Source organism: Lissotriton helveticus, chromosome 8, assembly GCF_964261635.1.
Source record: "Lissotriton helveticus chromosome 8, aLisHel1.1, whole genome shotgun sequence".
Taxonomy (NCBI): domain Eukaryota; kingdom Metazoa; phylum Chordata; class Amphibia; order Caudata; family Salamandridae; genus Lissotriton; species Lissotriton helveticus.
The window spans coordinates 1182879775-1182902368 of NC_136069.1; the positions used below are offsets into that span (position 1 = coordinate 1182879775).

Here is a 22594-nt window from a genome sequence, read left to right on the forward strand (position 1 = left end):
CAAGCGATATATCAAATAGAAGAAAGTCACACTTTCAGTCTTGGCGCCACAGATGTCACGATCTTCTGCTTCTTCTTTCAGCTGAAGAAGACATTTGCCAACGCTGACTGGTTCTGCGCAATTCAGGGGATCCTCCATCGACATCCTCAACACCTTCAGTGAAGTATCAATTGGAGGGGGAACAAAACGTACTATTGTTACAATATCTATTTTGATGATTTTTGAGACGCTCTGTCATTGTTCAACAGTGAGGCGATAACTTCTTGTTCCTGGGTTTCTGGAACAGGCCATGAAATTCTTTTGACTCCTGCTTCAACCAAAGCGATTCCCAATAAAGTGGAGATTAATACAACGCTCTGGATCCGGATTCTCTCTTTTTTACGGGCTGAAATGCAACCAGATTCTATCATTGTTTCTGCAGCTTGGAAATATCATTCTACAGTCCCTCCTAAAAAGAAAAGTAACTGCATGGACTTTGTTGGCAGAAAGGATTGTCGCACATCTGCTATTACCATAAAAGCTGCCAGAGCAACAGTTTTACTAGGCATGGATGCTAGATCCATGTTGTCTGCAACTTTTTCATCCCAATTTTATTTTAGCGCCAGGTAAGGTTTTGAGATATATTGATGGCAGAGATGATGGTTTCAAACCAAATTATAAGAATGGCTGCATAATCATCCGACTTTGTAGCTCGTGGCTGCCTCCATGTTTTAGCCATGTGACATTCATGCTGGTTTAGACCCACAGACCTAAAACCTGAAACACAGCAGCAAATGTAAACCTATCATGATCTGGTGTCACATTTTTTGGGTCTTATGCCGATGAGGAAATGCAGTGCGAGTTGGAAACTCTGAAACCAGTGGACGAGAGCATGAAAAGCACCACAGGCCTTATGACTAGTAGTAATTTCCACAGAGGGTTCAAATCCCTCATTGGCATCAATATCTTCAGCCACAACAACAATTACAGAAATTGTACCAACATAAAACAAGCATTGGAAATGCAATAGGTCTCGCTTTAGGAAAGTTTGAGCTATTGGTCTTATAAATGATTTTTTTTTTATTTATGTGTTTTTTAAAATAGCTAAATTAATAGCTTTGTCATTTACAATGCCAATAGTTATAACTTTTGCAAATGTGACACCTATAGCATTTGTAATGCAACATGTTTTGTATTTACGTGACTTAGATGTATTGATATTACAAATAACAATGGCTTTTAATTTTTTTAAATAATGAATACTTAAATGATGTATTTAATTTGGGGGCAAATCACAGTGGCAGATTTGAAGTGGCAATGAAAATAAAAGGTGTCACAAAGAAACACAGAAAGGAGCATAAGAGAAGGAGCGGGATATGGGAAGGAGGCATGCCCAGAAACTAAATCCCGGGATCAGTAAGTAGGTTACTATTGCGTAACGTAACTCACATGACAGAGCTATGCAAAATAAATAACTGTCAATAAAATAACATGCTGCAAAAAAACGTAAACGTTTGTCCGAAAAAAAGACTATTTACAATGTCCGGCCTCTGGGAGGGGTGTAGATAAGCAGGAGAGGCAATAAGGAAGTGTAAGTAGATGTATAGGTGTGACACATATGGAATTTAAATACATATACAAAGAAGTCCTGCTCACGGATGGAACGATGGGCAAAGGAGGGCCTTCAGAAGGCGAGGGGATTACAGCTGGACCCCTCTGAGCTGACGTCACCGCTGCTGTAAACAGAGCCCATTGACTCAATTAGTGGAGGCGTAAACACACGAGGGCGATAAAAAAAAAAAAGTACGGCCGGCCAGGCGTGGGAAGCAACAGGAGGGGGGAGGTCCATGGGAGGTGGCAGGGGGACACTGAGGAAACACACAGGGTGGGTGTACTTGGAAGCAACCTATGGGGTTGGAAGGGGGCGGAGGCAACAGGGGGAAGGGGTAATCAACACAGAGGACGCAAGTGCAAAATGTACCGATCACAAGCCCCTAAAACTGAAAGACAGCAGGGACATATTGGCCAGCAACCCCATACACCTATTTAAAAGAGATATATGTGCTATATTCAAATTAAAATTAGATAAAAGAAACAATTAAAACGCACCCTTGAAGCAAGAATCAATAAGACTCTCTTCCTCTTTTGATGAAATCGTATAAGGAGACACGGCCTGCCGGCCGTGAAACTGAAAGCACGGCCGGCCGTGAAAGCCGAAGCAACCTAGGGTGTTGGAAGGGGGCGGAAGCAACAGGGGGAAGGGGTAATCAACACAGAGGACGCAAGTGCAAAATGTACCGATCACAAGCCCCTAAAACTGAAAGACAGCAGGGACATATTGGCCAGCAACCCCATACACCTATTTAAAAGAGATATATGTGCTATATTCAAATTAAAATTAGATAAAAGAAACAATTAAAACGCACCCTTGAAGCAAGAATTAATAAGACTCTCTTCCTCTTTTGATGAAATCGTATAAGGAGACGCCGTGAAACTGAAAGCACGGCCGGAAAGCCTTTGATGCAGCCGGGGGCGGAGCGGGAAGAGCTGCTGGCGGCACCAAGCTGGGCAACAGATGGCTGGCGATTTGATGCTGTGCACGCGCATTTTAACTCATTGCGCTTGCGCATTGAGCTAAAAGCGCACATGCACTGCATCAAATCGCCAGTCTAGTTAAAGTCTGTTTAAGCCCCTATAGTCTCGCTCCGCTCAATGCGCATGCGCAATGACAGGTGAGACCTAAAAATAATTGGAAGTAAAGGTGGCTGACAGCCGTCAACGGCCAGTGGGAAAGGTCCTGCCAAAGGTACACAGTAACTCCTCTCTTTCTGCTCTTCTTTTCATCACTCTGGTAGGGGGAGTATAATAAATCACCTACAAGAGTGGCAAAGCATCACACAAGACAGATGGGTCCTGAATATATTGCAAAAGATGTATTTCAATTTCCAACTGGAAAAGCTTCAAAAAGAGGCCAGCAACTTTATGGAAAAATAGACTGTGGAACCGGCCCTATCTTCAAGCGAAGATGGAGCTGGTTTACTGGAACTGAGATCAGTCCTACTGGTGCGCAAATCTTTCCTTCCAGTTATAAGGGTGTTTGGTTTGCTGGAAATGAAGGCAGTCCTTCTGGTGCTCAATGTTTTTCTTCATGCAGTAAGGATCGATTTGTTTGAATTAAAAAAACAAGAATGAATTATCTGAATAATCAGGTGGAACGAGATCTAGACTGCTGTTTCTCGAAGTGCTAGCAATTTGGATATAGCTTATTGCAAACTAAGGTGTTTCATCTTTTTTTTTTTTTTTGGACTGACTGGTCACAAATGTCTCTGTACGCGTTTCTCCTGCTACCCTTCAGTGATTATCAAAGTAAATTATAACAGTGCCAGGGTGATTCTGTTAGCCTCAAAATGGCCACGACGCTTCCACAAGTGCAAAATGGCAGGTCCTACACTCCTACCATCCGTAAATCTGATGCCATTGCTCCTAAATTCATACAACTTGGAGATCTTAACACTTTCCACTTGACTGCATGGATATCCTAAACGAAGCCAGATGCTCGTCCACTAGAGCTTCCTAAACTTTCAAATGGCCAGGAAGAAACAGTCATTCCGTCTCTGTTCGAGGGTTCGAGATCTCATCATTAAAAAGTGCATCTTGGTACTGTTATTGCTTACAGAAAATGGCCTGCACAAAACTCTTTCTTCAGGGTCCCTATTTCTAAAGACTTCACCGAAAGCATTAAAATAAGCTTTTCCTCCAGTGATGAGACCTTCTCTTCTTGGCAACTCCTTGGGAACCTTTCAAAGCTTTTAGTTCCCCCATTTGAACCTATTAATAGGCCTGTCCTGCAGCATATATGTTGTGGTTGACTGCTTTCTTAGCAGTAATCATGCCTGTATGCAAGTCTTGTGTGATTGAGGACTTGTGTTCCCTACACAGTTTCCATAAGGACAAGGTGGTCATGAGGTCTCTCAAAATTTCTTCTCAAGGTAGCCCTAATTTCCATGTTAACACGGCTATTGCTTGTCTTACAGTTTCAGAATCCTGTCTGTCCAGCTGAAAGGTCTTTATATAGTCTTCATTTGAATAGGGTACTCAAGTTCTGTCTTCATAATACAAAACACATTTGCAGATCTGACTCTCTATTTATAAATTGTGGAGCTTTTCATACTCGCTTGTCCACCGCAGGACTGTCCATATCCATAAGGAGCATATCTTGTATAGCGCTCTGTTATCAGAAAGCAAATAGATCCTTACTAAGTTGGGCCAAAGCTCCATTTCCTAGCAGCAAGAATGCAGTCCCCACTTTGTTGAGGAATATTCCTATAGCAGAGATTTGTAAAGCAGTTACATTGCGTTCACAAAACACTACTGTCTTTTATGGGATTCCAGAGCAGAAACCCAGGTAGGACCAGCTTCATTGAGAAATCACTTTAGTTAGATCCTGGATTTTCTTTTTCTACCACTGCCTAATGTTTGGGATGGCCTGGTGATTATCAGTGGAGACCCTGTAAAAGAGAAGGAAATGTTGCTTATTTGTAATTCTTGTTCTCAATTAGGGGACTCCCCATTGAATTCATAAGCAACACTTTCTCCTCCCTAGTGAAAGAATAGAAACATTGGCCCATATGTACAAAATTCCGATTTTGCGATTCCCAAACCAAATAGCGAATCTGTAGAAATGGCTATTTGGGAATCGTAAAATAGAATGTATGTAATCTGCAATTTCCTAATAGTGATTCCTATGGAATCGCATTCACTATTAGGTAATCGCAAGTTAGGAGATCGCTAAATTTCTCAGTAGGAAATCGCACAATTTACACATATGAGCCTAGATGCCGTTGTGTGTCAATAACAGCATGAACAAACAACATATTAGGGTGCCGGCTAGGTTTGGGACCTGGGGCTCGTCACAGCCAAACGCTTGCTCACCAAACGCTGGAAAAAGAGCGAACCCCCACATGCCAAATACTGGTATGCCTCCTTTGCTAACTGGGCGAGAGCGGAAAGCGCCACATTGCACCGGGAGGAGACAGTGGGCCTCAGAAAATTCCCCATTGCACAACTCTGGGATGATACCTTGAAATCCTTCTAGCAGGCAAGCTTGGACCGGGGAATCACCTAGATGGAGCCCCTTATTTGAGCCGGCCCTGGACGCCGGAAGAAGCGGAAACCCTCTCGCCCACCCACCGCCACACCCTCATTTTGAATATGGTGAGAGACGCGACATATGCCCATGCAGGGAGGTGTCGCTGCAGAGTTGTAATGCGATAATCGCTCAGAACCCCCATGCCCCTGACACCGATACCTAAGTGCCTGTTAGACGCTGCTAAGCCACTCCCCCCTCCCCTGAAAAGAACCCATGTCCCACAAGACATTTACCGTCCAATATCTTAGACACGGACCCGAAAGTTTACCTCCACAGGCACACTTTGACACTCTCCACGACCCGCTAGCCATGTAACCTCATCCTACTCTCCTCATACTATTATTTTTGATTTTCAGTCTCCCCTCCCACCACCTCATAACGTTGGGGAGGTTTTTTTCTCCTCCCCGTTTTGTCTCATCCCATTTCCTCTCTTACCTATTGGTTAAGTTACAGTGTCCTGGTAGTTTTATCACCGGCACAATTGCTACAAAATTGTGTCTATTGTATTGGTTGCTGATAACCATCTGGCCCTCAGCATTTCTGATACCGCAATACACTGAGTGACTTAGCACACACTGACTGTCGGGAGAGGTACAGGGAAGGCGAGCAATTGCCAGAACGTGCCGCCTCACATCACACCTCATCCTCATACCCCAGACCGCACCACTATCGATACCGAGCGACATCACATTTTTTATGGCCCACATTTCTACACATATTGTTCCATTAACTTTACTGCAAGAAATGTGATACGTAATCAATGCCCTGCTGTGTGTTCTCACTGTACTATGATGTCGTTGCGTAACTATATGGAATAAGTGTGCCTTTTCCTTTTGCTCACTGCATAATAGGGTACTTTATATAAATGCTGAAAAACGAATAAAATATATTCAAACAAAAAAAATGAACAAACAACATATTATATTGTTAACTACATGCATTTGTTACGCACACAGGGTATACAATTGTTATTTATGTAGGACACCAAACCCTCCCTTCCAGTCCTTACAGTTTATCCTAAGGTATTTTTAATATGTGGTTCCCTGCTACATCCAGCTATCATTCTTCAACTAAGAACTCGCTCACAAACTTGAGGATGAGTCTTCCCTGGTAGTATCATCTTACGAGGGTGGGGGTAGGAAGCCGATGATCAGGCATGCCACATTACGTGAGTGATGCTTCTTTAGCCAGAAAAATTGGATCTGGTTTCATAGCGTAGGGTAGCCAACTCAGAAGAAAAATGCGTGTTCCATATTGTCACTGTGCAATGTAACTTTGTGTTTAAAAGTGTTAACTATTGGAGGTTGTACGTTGTGCCACCGGTTCCTCTTAATCTCACTGTGATTATATGGCCATCCTCATTAGCCGATAGATGAACTAACTCTTTGGCAGCCAACACACTCTTTGGAGGTAATCTACTCTTTGCCATTCAGTGGCTCAGCTTGGAAACCAATGTAATGTAATTAGTTACCTTCAAGTGACTCCTCCGAGGCTTTGGCACTCTGTAACTCCCCATCTGATTTCTGTCTTTTTACCACTCTGTCACAAAAATTATTAATCTCATCTGTTTAATTTAGTGAGAATGGTAAGAACCTTTCCATCCTTTGATCATTCTCTCAGAATAAAGTCACCATTAAAGTTAGTGCTTGCATTTGCAAACTAAGTTATTTTTTTAGGGGTCCTCCAGCCTAGGCATCTTCAGTGTCAGCGCCATTCCTGCTCCAGGTGACCTTTAAGTTGTCATGTCTGACACCAATTACGGCACAGAGAGTGACGCCAGTGGAGTTGTGTCTGGTACCGGCAGCTTTTTCCCTTACTTCATGTAAAGGCCATGACAGATCTGAATTGAGTACTGCTACGAAGGTGGTGGCTGAAATCCAGCAGATGAATAAATAAGATACAATAAGGCCTCTAAACCAGAAGAAATTACAAGATTCAAAGTTGTATTTGGTTTGGAATCAGGTGTGCTGGATTTCTTGCAACTATACTATGCCTACTGTTGCGATGACTATGATGACCTGCGTCTTGAAGTGGAATTCCCAAAAGATCTTTTGAATGTCAGGGTTGGCACCTTGCAATAAGAAGATTTTCCTGAGGGTTCTGGTTCATAGAAGATACTATTGCAAAGATCTGCAAGCACATATAAAGGATGTGGAAAGTCTTTCATTTAGTCTTAAAGGCATGGCTACTAGCACAGCTGAAGGGTTAAGACAAAACCGGGTCTCACTCAAACATTCACAGACACCCATCAACACATGGGGTATGCTGAAATGGGACCTCAACAGTGAAGCGAAGCAATCAAGCTAGAAACCAATTCATTATTTCTCATTAAATAAAATAAGCCTATATTTAGTTTAACATGCCTCTGCTTTGATTCATTTTAATGGAACAACTCACCCATCAGAATCACTGCTCTGGTGTCCTAGGAAAGTAAGCAATTCTTCAACTAATTGTGGATGAACAAAATCCTTGAATTTCGACACTGGCTTATGCAGGCTGTCAGTGCTATTACATTTTTCATACTTCAGTATTATTTACAATGCACAATCATTTGATGACAATGAAAGTGTATCTCAATTTACTAAGGTCATTGCCTTTATTAATTATTTCTTATTCTATAGTTTCTAATAATGTAGGAATTATTAAATTATTCATTTTTTCTGTATTTTGCAGCTTGAACATCCATTGTGATGTTTATGATAATGAAGTGACTTTTGAAAAACTTTAACTCTAGGATTTTGATAGACTGGAGAATAATTTGAATGACCCGTCCAGTATGTCTTAGTATAAGTTATGCGTTAAAAATCCTTAGGCCCTCTTCTTGTACAATCGGTTCTACTGGAGCATTTTTCAGATGGGAAACCTGTTACTGGATGATTCCATTAGACACATCTTCTCGAGATCAAGCAGTTGAAGGATACTAAGTCAATTTACTGGCCAATTGAGACACTGAGGTTTGCACAAGCTAATAAGAAGGGGGGAAGGGAAGACAAAGAAGGTGCTTCATGGGAGGAGGCAAGAGTAGAAAAATATGTTAAAGCAGTAAGAATTGGTGAAGACCAAAGTAACTCCAGGGTTCATTACTGATCAGGTCTCTCCATCCCCTATCAATTCTCCATTCCAAACGGGTGTTCTCAATAACTTGTGCAGAAATAAATCAATCACTTGTATTTGCTTGTCAGTGGCGAGTTTAGAAATGGTATGTATAAACTCATTGATCAATGCAAGGCTGCAGCTCGAATGCCATTTTGGAGATATATTAGAATTAGCACAGAAGGTATGAAAAAATTAGAGATGTGATCATTCAGTGGCTCAGGCGTGCCAATTGCCTAAAATAAACAAAACATATAATTGGAAATGTGGATGCATGGATATTTACGGGATGATTGCAGGAATGAAAGTTGTATCTTTTGAAATACCGCATTGCCAGTTATTGGTGCAACAACATTTTTACAATTGTCCCACAGAACTACGCAGTGCTTGTCTGACTCACAGGTTAGATAGGAAGGTTTTGATTTAAGAGATCCAGAAGGAGCAGGTTTGTCAACAGGTTAAGCCTAACAGGAATAGTGTTGCCAGCAGAGAGATCAGAACCAACCTAGTAAAGGGCAGCAAAGTTTTCAGAATAGACAGAAGCCCAAAGCAAATTGGTTTATCAACAGTAACATGATGACAAGGGAGGCAATATGTTTGTTTTAATAATGGATACCAGGCCCGCATAATAAGGAATTTGGTTCAGCTTAGTTTTCGAATCTCTACTTCCACATTGCTGAGGCATCCACTTGTGAAGACAGGGATGGTCTCTTTCAATAACTGTAATGAGAATCCTGGAAACTTCTTTACGATTGCTCCAGTTTCCAGTAGCCACGTATTGTATACAAAGCTTGGATTGGGCACTCTGGGCCAGCGGGATGGTGGTAGGTTTGACGCGTGGCATCTGAAAGGTTCATCAAATGTGCCACAGACATTGCAAGTCCAGCATGGGGAACCTTTTGCAAGACCATATGTGGGGTGAATTTGTAAGTATCTTTTTGCCAAGCTTCATTTGGAAGTCAGAGATTAGGTGCTTCTGGTCTGCCAAGAGCTACAGCTTTGACTACACCCTTCTGACTTCAGACGTGCCTGTATGGCTCTGCAGTCAGAGTGAAATGAACACTAGTGCCCCTGTGTGGTGGCAATCTTTTATGTCACCTGTTGAGTAACTCTGAGCAAAGTGGGGGTGCTTGGAACTAACCTTCTGTAACCATTTCAGAGGTATCACTGGTTATGAATGTGGTGCATTATTCATATCTTTGCTAGCCTTGTGGGTGGCACTAATGCAGCCAATGCCCTTTGCCTTGAAAATATTGATTGTGGTTTGTAGAAGCCAAGATATGGGCACTTGATTTCAACCTCAACACTTGGGTACTAACTCAGTCCTTCCTTGCATTCCAGTTGGCACCGACAACTGAATTGAAGGCAGTTGACCACTCAGTCAGTCCTTTGAATAATTTTCAGTTGTTCCTTTAACCATTACCAGAAGGCCAGAAGCTCCAGGACATCCAACAGACTTCCATTATGTTATTGGTGTAGGACTCCAAAGCCTTGATCTCTAATTTTATTGTCAAATTAGAGGTCCATTAATACATTTAGTTGGTGTGCATGTCTTGGAACATGGATAGGGCCTCCTATCTTACAACTGAGTAGACTGTTAATCAATGGAATGCAAAAACCTCATATCAATACTATGTGAATGTAGGTAAATAAAATTGATAATTGGTCTGCATACTTGTGATCATAAATGAGGCACTCTTGACAAATTTCAGCATAAAAACATATTTTTATTTTTTTGCATGTCGGTGACAAAGAGTAACAGCCAGCACTTTTCACCTCTTGTGGTGTGCAGGCCACTGACTTTGTCAAGGCTTTGAACCAACAATAATCCAGTAATGGTTTGTTTTTGGGAGGTTCCACGGGGTAAGATGTCACTAGTTCAGGCTTAGCAAATAACTGTAGTACAGAGACCTAATCACTCCTGTCTTTTATGCACTTTGGCCGTTGTTGAATTTACAGACAACAGAACAATGAGTAAGTAAGTATAGTGAGTATAGAACTTATAGAGTGCAAACTAAGCCCAAGAGCGTCAAGGCGCTAAAGCAAACTAAAGAGGGGAAGCAGACTAGACAGCACGCTCATCCTGAAGTATGTGAGAAAAGCCAGGTTTTTAATATTTTGCAGAAGATGGAGTGAGAAGGCTGACCAGAAAGCTCTTCCAGGAGGGAGTTCCACAGCCTGGCCGCGGTCAAAGAGAAGGCTCTACCTCCCCATCTGGACTTTTTAAACTTAGGAAGTGCTAGAAGATTTTTATTGGAGGAGCGAAGTGGTCTGCTAGGGACATACCACTGAAACATCAACTTGATGCCCTCAGGACCTAAGCCATAATAGGCCTTGTTAGTCAGGCAGAGGTACTTAAACAGAATCCTTTGGTCAAGAGGCAGCCAGTGTAGTGACCTGATGGAGACTGTGACAGAATGAAATTTCGGGAGATTCATCACCAGCCTAGCCGCAGCATTCTGCACTAGTTGCAGACGTTGCACTAGACCCTTCGTAATGCCCAAATAGAGGGCATTACAATAGTCCAGTCTGGATGTTACCAGTTCCACCACGGCCTGCTTGCGTGCTTCAAAAGAAAGAAAGTGAGCAATTTTTCGAAGGACCCTAATGATACCAAAACAGTTGGAAAGAGTCCTACTAATCTGACGATCCATGGAGAGTGAATTATCAACGATAACCCCTAAATTCTTTCCATGAAAGACCGGACAAGGGCAGGCACCTAGGCTGGCAGGCCACCAGTCAGTAGACCAGATGTCCCGATTACTACCGAAGATCAGGACCTCTGTCTTGTCTCTGTTCAATTTCATGTAGTTTTCCACCATCCAGGAGGAAACGGCTTGTATGCAGAGCCTAAAATTGAGGGCAGAGTCCCTGATGTTATGAGATATGGAGACTATAATTTGGGTGTCGTCCGCATAGGACAACACCTCCAGCCCAAATGATCTAACAACCTGTGCCAGAGGTGCAACATAAATGTTAAAGAGTGTTGGGCACAGGGAGGAGCCCTGATACACACCACAAGACAGGGATTTAGAGGCTGAATAGAAAGGGCCAAATTTCACAGTTTGGGCCCTGTCACTTAGAAAAGAACAAAGAAGCCTCAAGGCCGAGCCCCTGATCCCTATCTCCCTGAGACATTGAACCATCCTCTGGGGAGACAGGGTATCAACATAGGACTCTTTTCAGGGACCAACTACCTTGTGATTAGTTTTTCTCACCCAACAGAAGCCAAACAAAGTGCAGAAAAACAGGACTGTTTATATTGTTGTACTATAGTGATTTGTTTAGGCTGATACCTTCCCCGCCGAGCCTCCGCTGCCTAGAAATGTGTGGGAAACAGGACTGGAATGTTCCTAAAAGTCAACATGTTAATGAGTCATATCATTGATTTATAATTGAGTTGGCCAATGTGGAAAAACGTGCTGTAATTTTTCTATACTCCTATTCTGAGACTTGAAATCGTGGTGCATTTGTCTACTTCTGCTGTCCAAATCCAGAAACCCTGCCAACAGTGCGTTTACGGTATGTATCTTTAGCTTCTGGTTGTGTCGAGCTCCTCTCTGCTTTTCAGCTAGGTTTGCACTATAGACATGCCACATACATATATGCGAATATCACACGTTTCATAATGCAGTTGGAGTGCGTTCAAAGGTGCTTGGTGGGATTTTACTCTGAGTTATCCATTAACTGTATATGCCAATGGATTCCTTGTACAGTGGCTTTACACATGTGGTTGCTTGCACTTTCCATTAAGAGATATCCCTCTGTTAACACATACCTTTATACAATTTGATGATACAGATGGCTGAGTGCGGTGTGCATCACATATCAGTGATGCGATGGTCATTGAAGTGAGATGCTTCGAGCCTGCAAAGTGTTCTTTCTCTTCACAATCATCTCAAATGCTGCTGTAATTTTACATACTCAGCCCAGTTCTACGGTTTGTAAGGATGACGTGATTAATTCACTTCGTCAATATGTTCTGAGCGTGTTTCAAAGCAAAAAATTTACTCTTTAAATAAAAACTAAGGTGAAATCACAGCCTGACCTAGAGCTGTGCTAATCCCAGCCTGACCTAGAGCTGTGCTTGCTCTAACATGAATTATTCTTTGCCACTACAGCCCTATCATGTCACGTCTAGATGGTTCGTAGTCATCTTTAGATTGTCTTCCACTAGCCCCAGTACCGCTGTCGTTTAGTCCCAAATGCGGATCTTTGTCGTGCCTCTGTCGCCCATGGGTTTATCATGATTTGAGGATTAATTTGTGGTATTTGTAGGAAGTGGTGGGCAGGGGAGTATCTCCAGAACATGTCTTCGTGATTCAAGTTCAGACATTGTTTTGATGTTTTCTCAGAAAAGAGAAGCCTGTGCTTACCTGTGCTTTAGTCCAGAGGAGTAACACACCTCCTCTCTTCTGACAGCAGAATAGAACTATACCAGGTAGATCGACCTATGCATTCAAATTAGAGGAGATTCCTCTTAAAATGAGTTTTTGACACTGTTAAATTTGAACTGATCAAAATAATGCAACACCTTTTGCTCGGGGAGGGGGCGAAAAAAATAGAGGGCTAAGACGCACACAGAGTTGTCATGTACTGAAACTATGTTGTGTTTATTTTCCCGCTCAGTTCCCTCTCCACGTCCAGAGGGAACATTCCATGAAAACAGCGTGTCTAACCGAGGACCAGCCCTGCCCACAGACAGCGCCGCAGTGCCCTCACACTCCAAAAGACAAACGACCTTTGAACCCTGGTGAGTTCCTAGCTCTCTGGTTAGCTGTCGCACTGGTCGAAAAAGAACAACTGTGCACTATGTGGCAACGGATCCTGGTTTACTGCACCACTGGTATGATGAAGTGGTGGGAATTGTTGGGCTAGCGAGTGGAAATGTGCAAAAGAACAAAACTGACATTAATAGTGGGAAATAAAATGTTTTGTATCGAAAGAAAATAATGTACATTAATTTCTCAGATGCCATAAAGAGATTAACAGGTATTATTGATGTCTATCAAAAAAAGTGCAATGTTGGAGGCCAGTCTTATTAATTAATTAGATGAGGTCCCTTCTTTGTTGAAACGGAGAATCTAGGCAACGTCCTTTCCCGGACCGTGAGACAGCCGTTGCTTGTCCTTTTGGACTTTTTCCTTTTTGTAGATTTTCAAATCTTGGCCCAAAAAAAAGAGTTGAGACCAAAATCCTAAAGAAATAAAACGTCTGATAGTGACACCTTCTCATCTGGTCGTGTTTTCCTGTTCTCCAATAAACTACTGTATTTTATGTTGTCCTTGTATGATCTCTTGCTGGCTCTAAAGCAAGCCACGAAAATGTTATTGTGTGTGTATTTGTAAAGCGTGATATCCATCACCCACAAGTGTACGTGCTGAACGTGTGTGTGCCTAGCCCTGCCTATGGTAGGTTAGTTAGTTGAAAAGCCAGGTCTTCAGCTTCTTGCAAAAGTCAAAACGAATGGCGGAGGTCTGATGTGAATTGAGTGGCAGTTTCACGTTTTAGGAGTAATGTAAGAGAATGCCCTTCCTCCCGCTGTGGTTCTCTGTTTGCGTGGGATGGAGAATCACACAAGGAAGTGGACCACCATTTTCTGGTTTGCTGTAAAAAGCAGGTAGAATTGGGATGCAACAGGCCTGCCTCACCTCCTGGTGCCACTGCACCTGGTGCACCGTTGATAGCTATGCCTCTGGTGCGACTTGGTCTCTATAAAGTGCTCGAACGTGAGCACTTAGAAAACAAGTAAATCACATAAGAAAATATTGCATCACAATTATACATCTGACATTTCAGTCACGGAATACCCAGGCCTGAAGTACCAGCTGTTCTGACTCATCTTTTCTGATAACAGGGTTGGCTAAGTGGTGTTGTCTTATTCTGCCTGTGGGATGGAGTGGGACTGAGAGCAGTACTGAGGTGTCACTTATGCGCAGTAGATACATAGAGAGTTGGTGTTGCGAACTCAGGCCATGGAATAGTGGTGAATGAGAAGACTTCAATGTGTTCCTCACATGTTGACTAGGGTGGCTGGAAGAAATGTGGAGTATTTTTTTCACATCCTAACTAGGGGTGGGCGGAATTTGCGTAATCGCGTTACGCAAATCTCCGCGAAATGGTAAAAAATCTCCACAAACATGCAGAAGTTCCGCGAACACACGGAATTGCTTGTTCACGATGCTTTTTTCCTGTTCGCAATCGCTGTTTGCATGCTCGGGGGGAAATATCTCGCGAACACGCATTTTGAGAATGCGAACAGGCAAAATATTTAGGCCTGGCTGGTAAATTCCGTTCCGCTCGCGGAATTTGGGTAATTTCGCGTTCCGCGGAGAACGCAATATAGCCTAAAATTCTGCGTTCCGCGGCTTTGCGAAATTTTTTGCTTGTTCGCGTTCTCAAAATGTGTGTTCGCAAGATATTTTCCCCCGAGCACACAAACAGTAAGTGCGAACAGGAAAAAAACATCGCGAACAAGTAATTCCGCGTGTTTGTGGAATTTCTTTGTGTTCGCGGAGATTTTTTACCATTTCGCGGAGATTTGCGTGACGCAATTACGCAAATTACGCAAATTACGCCCACCCCTAACAAAAATTTACGAAGTCGCGGAATTTTGGGCAATTTCGCATTCTCCGCAGAATGCGAAATTATGCAAATTTCGCAAGCGGAACGGAATTTACCACCCAGGCCTAATCCTAACTTTCAAGCTAGCAGGCTTTTAGGCTTTTTTTTTTACATAGAAGCATGTTTCATGGCTGCTCTGAACCAAGGGCCTAATTTGCAAAGGTATTTTGTAGTTGCAAAACCTGTGATTCTCAAAAAGACAGGGTTTGCAACACCAAAATATATTTCTAGTATTTAAAAAAGCTCTTTTATGTGTTGAAAACGTCTTTTGTTTTGTAAAAAGGCTTTTTATCAACCCTGTCCCAATGGTAAACAGAAGGGAGCATGAAAGGGCATTCTCTCTCCTTATCTGTGACTTGGAGAGGAATGTGTCAATGGTTTGTGACCGCACGTATGTCAGTAAAACAGCCCTTTCCCCACGCGTCGGTGAAGCCACGCCGACCCCCTGACCCTCTGCAGTCGTGACGGAACTCTTCTGCGCAGTGGCAGATATTTCTGCTCAAGTATCCCTCAGGCCCACGGAGGAGACGGAGGAGGCGGTCCAGCATCCAGACGAGACGGTGGAGGAACGCGGCGAGTCCCGACCAGAGCCCAAGCCAAGAGTCCAAGGTCCGAGGTATCCGGAGGCCCACCCGTAACTGAAGTCCGAAGTCCGAAGTTCGTCGTCCGTCGTCGTAGCAGTCCAGTCCAGTCCGAGGCTTTCCGTTCTTGCTGCCCGGTGAGTACCGTTACTGGGGTGGTATCTAGACAGGGTCAATTTAATTGACTCTGGTCTGTGGGTTGGTGGTACACAGTCCCACAAACGAAGTGTCCACGTCGGTGGATGCGGGTCCTGACGTGTCTCTTTATGAGACCGGTAAGTTTCGTACTGTTTCAGCAGTGCATCTAGTTTCTGTTCTAGTCAGTTTCTGTTCTCGAGAAAAGTTATGTGTTCTGTTCTCAGTATTTCCAGGTAGTATTCTGTTCGAACTGATTATTTTAAATGTTTTTCATGTATTTTAATGTCGTGGTATGAATGGGGAATAAGTATCGTGTTCATTGTGTATTGTATTGTGTCTAGATTACAGTTCAGTCATGCCCATATTTTCCAAGTTACGTCAGTTAAAAACTAGAAAGGGTCTGCTGGAAGCAGCAGTTCCCGTCCCGCCCAGGGACAGTCCAGGTCACTTTATGTATCAGAAACATGGCATAAGTGCCATATTGTATCTAGATTTATGGGTAGAGTATACCAAACAGTTAGAAGAAAAGCATAGATGGCCCGTATCGGGTACATGGGATGCCGAGTGCATCATGCGAGTAGAAGAGGCATTATGGAAAAAGAAAGCCAGACAGTCACAGAAAGATGCCATCGAGTTATGGCGTAAAGAATCTCATAAAAGAACTGAAAAAGAAATCAGAAAGTCAGAATTAAGTAGAGAATCCTTAGAACGAGCACAAGAAAAAGAATTAATCGAGATAGGTGAACAAGTCAAAGCCGAACAGTCAGACAGACAGAGGCATGCCCTTATTAAGGGTATGTATCCTCTTCTTGCCGAGGGCTTGCCAAAAGCGACCCCGGAGGCATCCAGTAATTTCCCGCCACCATTAGTTCCGACCAAGCTACGTCACAAACAGACTGCAGCTGATATTTTTATTTCGTCCTATCTGGACGACACAGTCCCTGAATATGCAAATCCTGTTCGCGCTCCGCCAGTCCCTGTAAATCAGGCACATCCTGCTCCTCCAGACACCGGGGCACCCCATGCAGTACCTGCTACGGTACCCCCGGTCCAGCCAGCATTTCAATTTCCCGCTCCGCCACGAAGAATATCAGTCGACGATTCTAGTCTAGGGGCCGCAGGAGGAGGTCCTCCTCAAACCCCGCCGCCACGCAAGCGTTTATCAGCACTCGAATTACATGCTCAAGCATCACAGCGTACTCCCAAGAGTAATAAGTCTGTTGCAGAAATCAGGCAAGCCCTTGGCGAATGTGCCTATGACCCAGTCCCAGGCGAGAATAATATGGTTTTATATTCAGTACGCGTAAGGAGGGTGACCGAGTATCTAGTCACCCTACCCAATATGAAAGAAGATCTAGACAGAATATATCGTTTCATCCGTACAGGGGATGATCCAGAAAGTATTAGTGATGCCATGTCTCAAAGGAAAGCTGAGATCCAGCGTATGATATTAAAGTTTTTAATTAACTGTCTAATAAGAGAACAAGATTACCCGTCTAAAGATCCGGCCGAAATGAAAACCCTGACAAAGTGGAGTGATAATATAGCCGAGGGTAAGCACAATACCATTAGTGCCATGGAGAGTATGTACAAGAAAATCCGTAGAGAAATAATAAAGATACACGAACAACGTAAAGCAGCACAAGTAAGCGAGAAAGAAAGTAACTCTGATACTGAAGAGGTAGACGACGAGAATACTGCCAGGATAGCGTATGTAGGAAAATCTAGATTTCCAGATCGCCATTTACGCCTAGAACACAAGTCAATTTTCCATCATTCAGCACCAGAACAAGGTTCCCTAGAACAAGTATTCCAAGCTACCGATCACATTCTGAAATCACGAATCGGTTACAGTGAGTTAAGTACCATGCATGAACAGGAACTAGCCCGATCAGCAGTCCGATGGATTACTGATTCTACCACTTTTCCAGACGAAATAGTGGCACAAATGTTTCTGAAATTGCCCCCAGCCGAGCAGCGACTGGTGGGTATGTATATGATTCAGCACCTCATTACATTGTATGAGGGTCAGCACTCTGATCCAGGTCCGTTACATGATATCCTGAACGAGTTACTCCAGTATAGATGGAGAGGTCTAGGTACCGACTTAATTAGTGTCATTCTAGAACAGCGCCACAAATATAGAATGTTTCTGAACCCGCATTTTGTTCATGTCTCACCCCCAGAAAGTAAACCATTTTACATGGAAAGACAGAACCCGTTACGAGAAGTGCATCCAGTTAAGACAGAGGACGGTGAAATGCAACGAGTGTTTGTTTACACCCCGATTACAAAGATGGAACTCCTCGAAATGAAGAAATTAATTCCCTGTCATGACAAAGATCCAGCAGGGTTCCATAGAGAATTAAAAGACATGCTCCGTATGGGAGAATACACTTACCCAGATATCATTAAAATGTTAAAGGTCCTGTTGCCCGCAGGGGTGTATGAAAAGCTAAAGGAAAAAGAATGGGAGGTGGGAGAGAAAAAGATAGATTGGACAGTTCTAGAAGCAGAAGACAAGGCACGAGTACCAGGTACCGGTCTTGGAGATAAATGTAAAGAATTACCAGAATTATTGATTCAAGTTCTACCCAGATTATTAACAACTAGAAAAGAAGACTGGGATGCAATCTCAGCCTGTAAACAGAAACAAGATGAAGATATTAGTGATTTTTATTCTAGGTTTGAAAAATGTTTCAGTATCAACAGTGGCCTCAAGACAAGTAGTGAGTCATACCCTCACCTTTTTGTTACTAAATTAGTCGAGAATTCAAGCCCACAAGTTAAAAATCGAGTTTTGAAAGTCGAAAGCACCTGGCAAGCTAATACCCCGTCCCAAATGCTCCAGATGCTCCAATACCACCAGAATAGAATCAGGGAAGAGCAAGAACACGAGAGAAAACGTATGAAAGACACGAAAATGAAAGTACTAGTTGCACAATCTGTTCCTCAAGACAGTCAGAAGAGGGGTCCGAATCAAGCCAGTCATCCTGCAGCTCCTGTTAAAGGGAACTGCAATTATTGTAAACAGCCAGGTCATTTTATAAACGAGTGTGCAGTTCTGAAACACAACATAGCCACTGGTAAGACTAAAGAAAGACCACGTCCGCCTAGACAAGAGCAAGTTTCACAGATTCCTCAGTCACAGAATGCACCACAGACAGTTACAGCACCGCAGCCTATCGCTGCAACCCAGCATGTCACACAGCAGATGTACCAGTATGCACAGTCTGAGTATCCAGAGTACCAGCAGTATTCATGAAACAGCCTAGAGAGGGAGGTAGGCTTGCCTCTCATCGAGATACCTGTAGATCAAGAAGGTCCCTATGTTCACAGTCAAGTATTAGGGAAAGACAGAAAGTTTTTGATTGATACAGGGGCAAGTAGGACCACAATTAGTCATGCCGAAGTTCCAGGGGCTCCGCTCTCAGGCTCAAGAAATGTTTCCCTTGGATTTTCAGGAAAACCTATCGTAAATGAGATTTCAAAGCCAGTTACTCTAGAAGTAGGTCCATTGTCCCGTACTACTGATCTGTTACTTACTAAGTCATGTCCAGAAAACCTATTGGGCATTAAAACGCTGAAAGAGTTAGGTGCAGTTATATGTTGTTCCCCAGAGGGAATACGATTGTTCCTACGTGACTTCAAGGGTCACTATGTATTACGAGATTTTGATTCAAGACTGTCTAATGTTCCACAGCATTTATGGGCGCAAGGTCCAACTGATGTAGGTTATATGCAAATCACACCCCATCGTGTGACTCTCAAACCAGGTGTAGTGTTACCACGAATCAGACAGTACAGATTGCCACCCGAGGCTGTAGCAGCCTTATCCAAAATTATTGACGAGCTCATCGCTCAAGGAGTAGTTGTAGAAACTGACTCCAACGTATGCAATTCTCCGATCATTCCAGTCATGAAACGTACTGATCCAAATGCACCCCCAGTTTATCGATTAGTGATCGACCTACGAGAGCTTAATAAATGTATTATTCCACAGTACCCAGTTGTCCCAGACATCTCTTCCCTATTGACAGCCATTGATTCCGAAGCCATGTTCTTTACAGTAATCGACCTCAAGAACGCGTTTTTCAGTGTCCCTATTCATCCAGACAGCCAGTTTCTTTTCGGATTCTGTTTAAATGGAAGGAGCTATATGTTCACACGCGCTCCTCAAAGTTTCACAGAAAGTCCTAGTATTTACAGTCAAGCACTTAAGAGACAACTAGACAACATTCACATGCCAACTGACACTGCCCTGCTCCAGTATGTCGATGATCTACTGATCACAGCCCGTTCTGAACGTGCTTGCGAGCGGGCATCCCTTACAGTCTTGTATTTCCTAGCCGAGATGGGGCACAAGGTGTCCCCTTCTAAGCTTCAATTCTGTGTCCAGCAAGTGGTCTACTTAGGACACTTACTGTCCAAGAGGGGTAGGCAGTTGACACCAGACCGTATTCAGTTAATAGCGAGTCTTCCTCAGCCCAAGACCCAGAAGGAGGTACGTGCTTTTATCGGCCTTACTTCTTATTGTAGACAATGGATTCCGCAGTATGCATTTCTAGCCAAGCCACTGATACAGTTAACGACACAGGAGGCAGCCGTATCGACTGTCCTCCCTTGGACATCTGGACATACACTTAGTTTCAATGAGTTAAAGAAAGCTTTATGCCAAGCTCCAGTTCTAGCAACACCGAACTACAGTAAGCCTTTTACACTTTTCGTCACTGAACGCGAAGGTACAGCATTATCTGTTCTCACACAAGATCAAGCAGGACAAAACAAGCCATGTGCTTATTTTTCTAGCACATTAGATCCAGTCGCCCAGGCTCTGCCTGCGTGCCTCAAGTCAGTTGCAGCCACAGCACTAGCTATCAGACAAAGTGATTCCATAGTCTTAGGACATACCTTGACAGTACAAGTTCCACATTCTGTGGAAGTTCTTCTGAATCGAACACAAACTCAGCACTTGACAATTGCACGTTTAACAGGTTATGAATTGACACTGTTTCAGCCACACATAGAAATCAGACGCTGCAACATCCTTAATCCTGCTACACTGTTACCATCAGTTACTTCGAATCCTGACCCACATGACTGTGTGGAAGTAGTTAACATTACGACAAAGCCAAGACAAGATCTGACAGATACTCCGTTACCAGACCCCGACCTGACACTTTATGTGGATGGTTCATGTATGAGAACAAGTACAGGAGAACTAGTCGCCGCGTATGCAGTGACTACTGACACCGAAGTTATTGAGACACACCGTATTGACACTCTGTCCGCTCAAGCAGCAGAGCTAGTTGCTCTGACACAAGCCTGCATACACGCCAAGAACCTGAAAGTTAATGTTTACACAGATTCACGCTACGCATTTGGAGTCGTACACGACTTTGGAGTGCTCTGGCAGGAGAGAGGTTTCATGACTTCTCATGGAACCAAGATTCAGCATGGTCTCCTTATCCAAGCTCTATTAGATGCAATACACTTACCGACATCTATCGCTATCATGAAATGCAAAGCACATACGAAAGTCACTGACATTATTTCTCAAGGTAACGATCTAGCAGATCGCACAGCCAAGCTTACAGCACAGACTCCAGACATTCCAGTTAACATGACACATACTCCAGATCCGATTACATGTATGACAGTTAAGGACCCTACTCAAGATGTCATAGATATCCAGTTACATGCTACTCCCGATGAAATTAAGAAATGGTCCGAACAAGGAGGGGTCCAGACAGATCAAGGATGGTTAACGAAGGGTAGAGCCACATGGTTTCTCCCCGACTCTATGGTTCAAGTCATTATTAATACCGCACATAGTCCAGCACATCTAGGAGAAAAAGCTATGTTAGACAGTATCCAGAACATTTGGTTCAACAAGCATTTACGAGCTGCAGCTAAGCAGAAAGTCCGTACCTGTATGATATGTTGTCAGTTTAATCCAGGTAAAAGTGTCCCGGTGGAACAAGGTGGTTTCCAGCCCCCTGACCACCCTTTTGAAGTCCTCCAGATGGATTATATTCAGATGGAGCGATGTCGAGGTTTCAAGTATGTCCTTGTAGTTGTATGCGCTTTGTCCAGGTGGACAGAAGCATATCCAGTCCCAGATTACACAGCCGCGACCACTGCCAAGCAGTTGGTTCGTGAATTCTTCCCCCGTTATGGACTCCCTAGAGTCGTATATTCTGATAACGGCCAGCCATTCTCCTCAGAGTTAATGAAGCACGTTTCCCTTTTGCTAGGGTACCAGTGGAAGTTCCATTGTGTACGCCATCCTGAAGCAGCCGGTCTCGTTGAGAGACATAATCAAACCCTGAAAATCCGAATTGCCAAAATATGTAAAGAGAAAGGTGTGGACTGGCTAGTAGCTCTACCAGTCGCTTTATTTTATATGCGCATGGTCGCACATTCCAGATCAGGTCTGTCCCCGTATGAGGTCGTATTCGGCCGCCCCCCTAATATGTGGGGTACTCCTAGACCCCGAAGTATTACCGATGTTTCAAGTAATATGCTGACAGATTACCTAGCTTCCTTGATGTCTGCCCTCAACTCATGTCGTTCACAGGTTGCCGCCGCATTTCCAGACAATACCGAGGTGGCACCGCATGAAATCGTTCCAGGATCCATGGTGATGGTCCGCAACTTTGACAGATCAAGTCCGCTGGAGCCTCGTTGGAAAGAGCCCCGACAGGTCCTCCTCACCACCCGTACAGCCGTGAAATTGGAAGGACGCCGCGGCTGGGTACACCTTTCACACGTCAAGAAATTCTACGGATTAAAGCCGGTCTCCAAGAACATTTCCCAGGATTCAAAGGATTGTCAGAACATTGTTCCTAAGGACTGTCCCGCAAAAGACATTGCTACAACCCCTCCCCTGTTAGAGAAAACTCCGCAGCAGGAGTATAAACAGAAACTACGGTCTAGTAAAATAAGTCAGCCAGTTTGATTGTCTAAGTCCTCCCCTAGGTGAAACGGTTAGACTGTTTCTGACATGTATAAAATAGACCCCCATAGT

The 22594-nt window shown here is 43.5% G+C and overlaps 1 protein-coding gene across 5 annotated transcripts in view; it reads left to right on the top strand.

Annotated features, from left to right (window-relative positions):
* The window catches only part of CDKL5 (cyclin dependent kinase like 5), a 1214907-nt gene that overhangs the window by 1127599 nt on the left and 64714 nt on the right, over positions 1 to 22594 (top strand). For all 5 annotated transcript variants that reach the window (XM_078658112.1, XM_078658115.1, XM_078658113.1 and 2 more), the window contains one exon: positions 12851 to 12974. In XM_078658112.1, coding sequence (XP_078514238.1) covers positions 12851 to 12974 — 124 coding nt within the window. The remainder of the gene's footprint in view (positions 1 to 12850; positions 12975 to 22594) is intronic.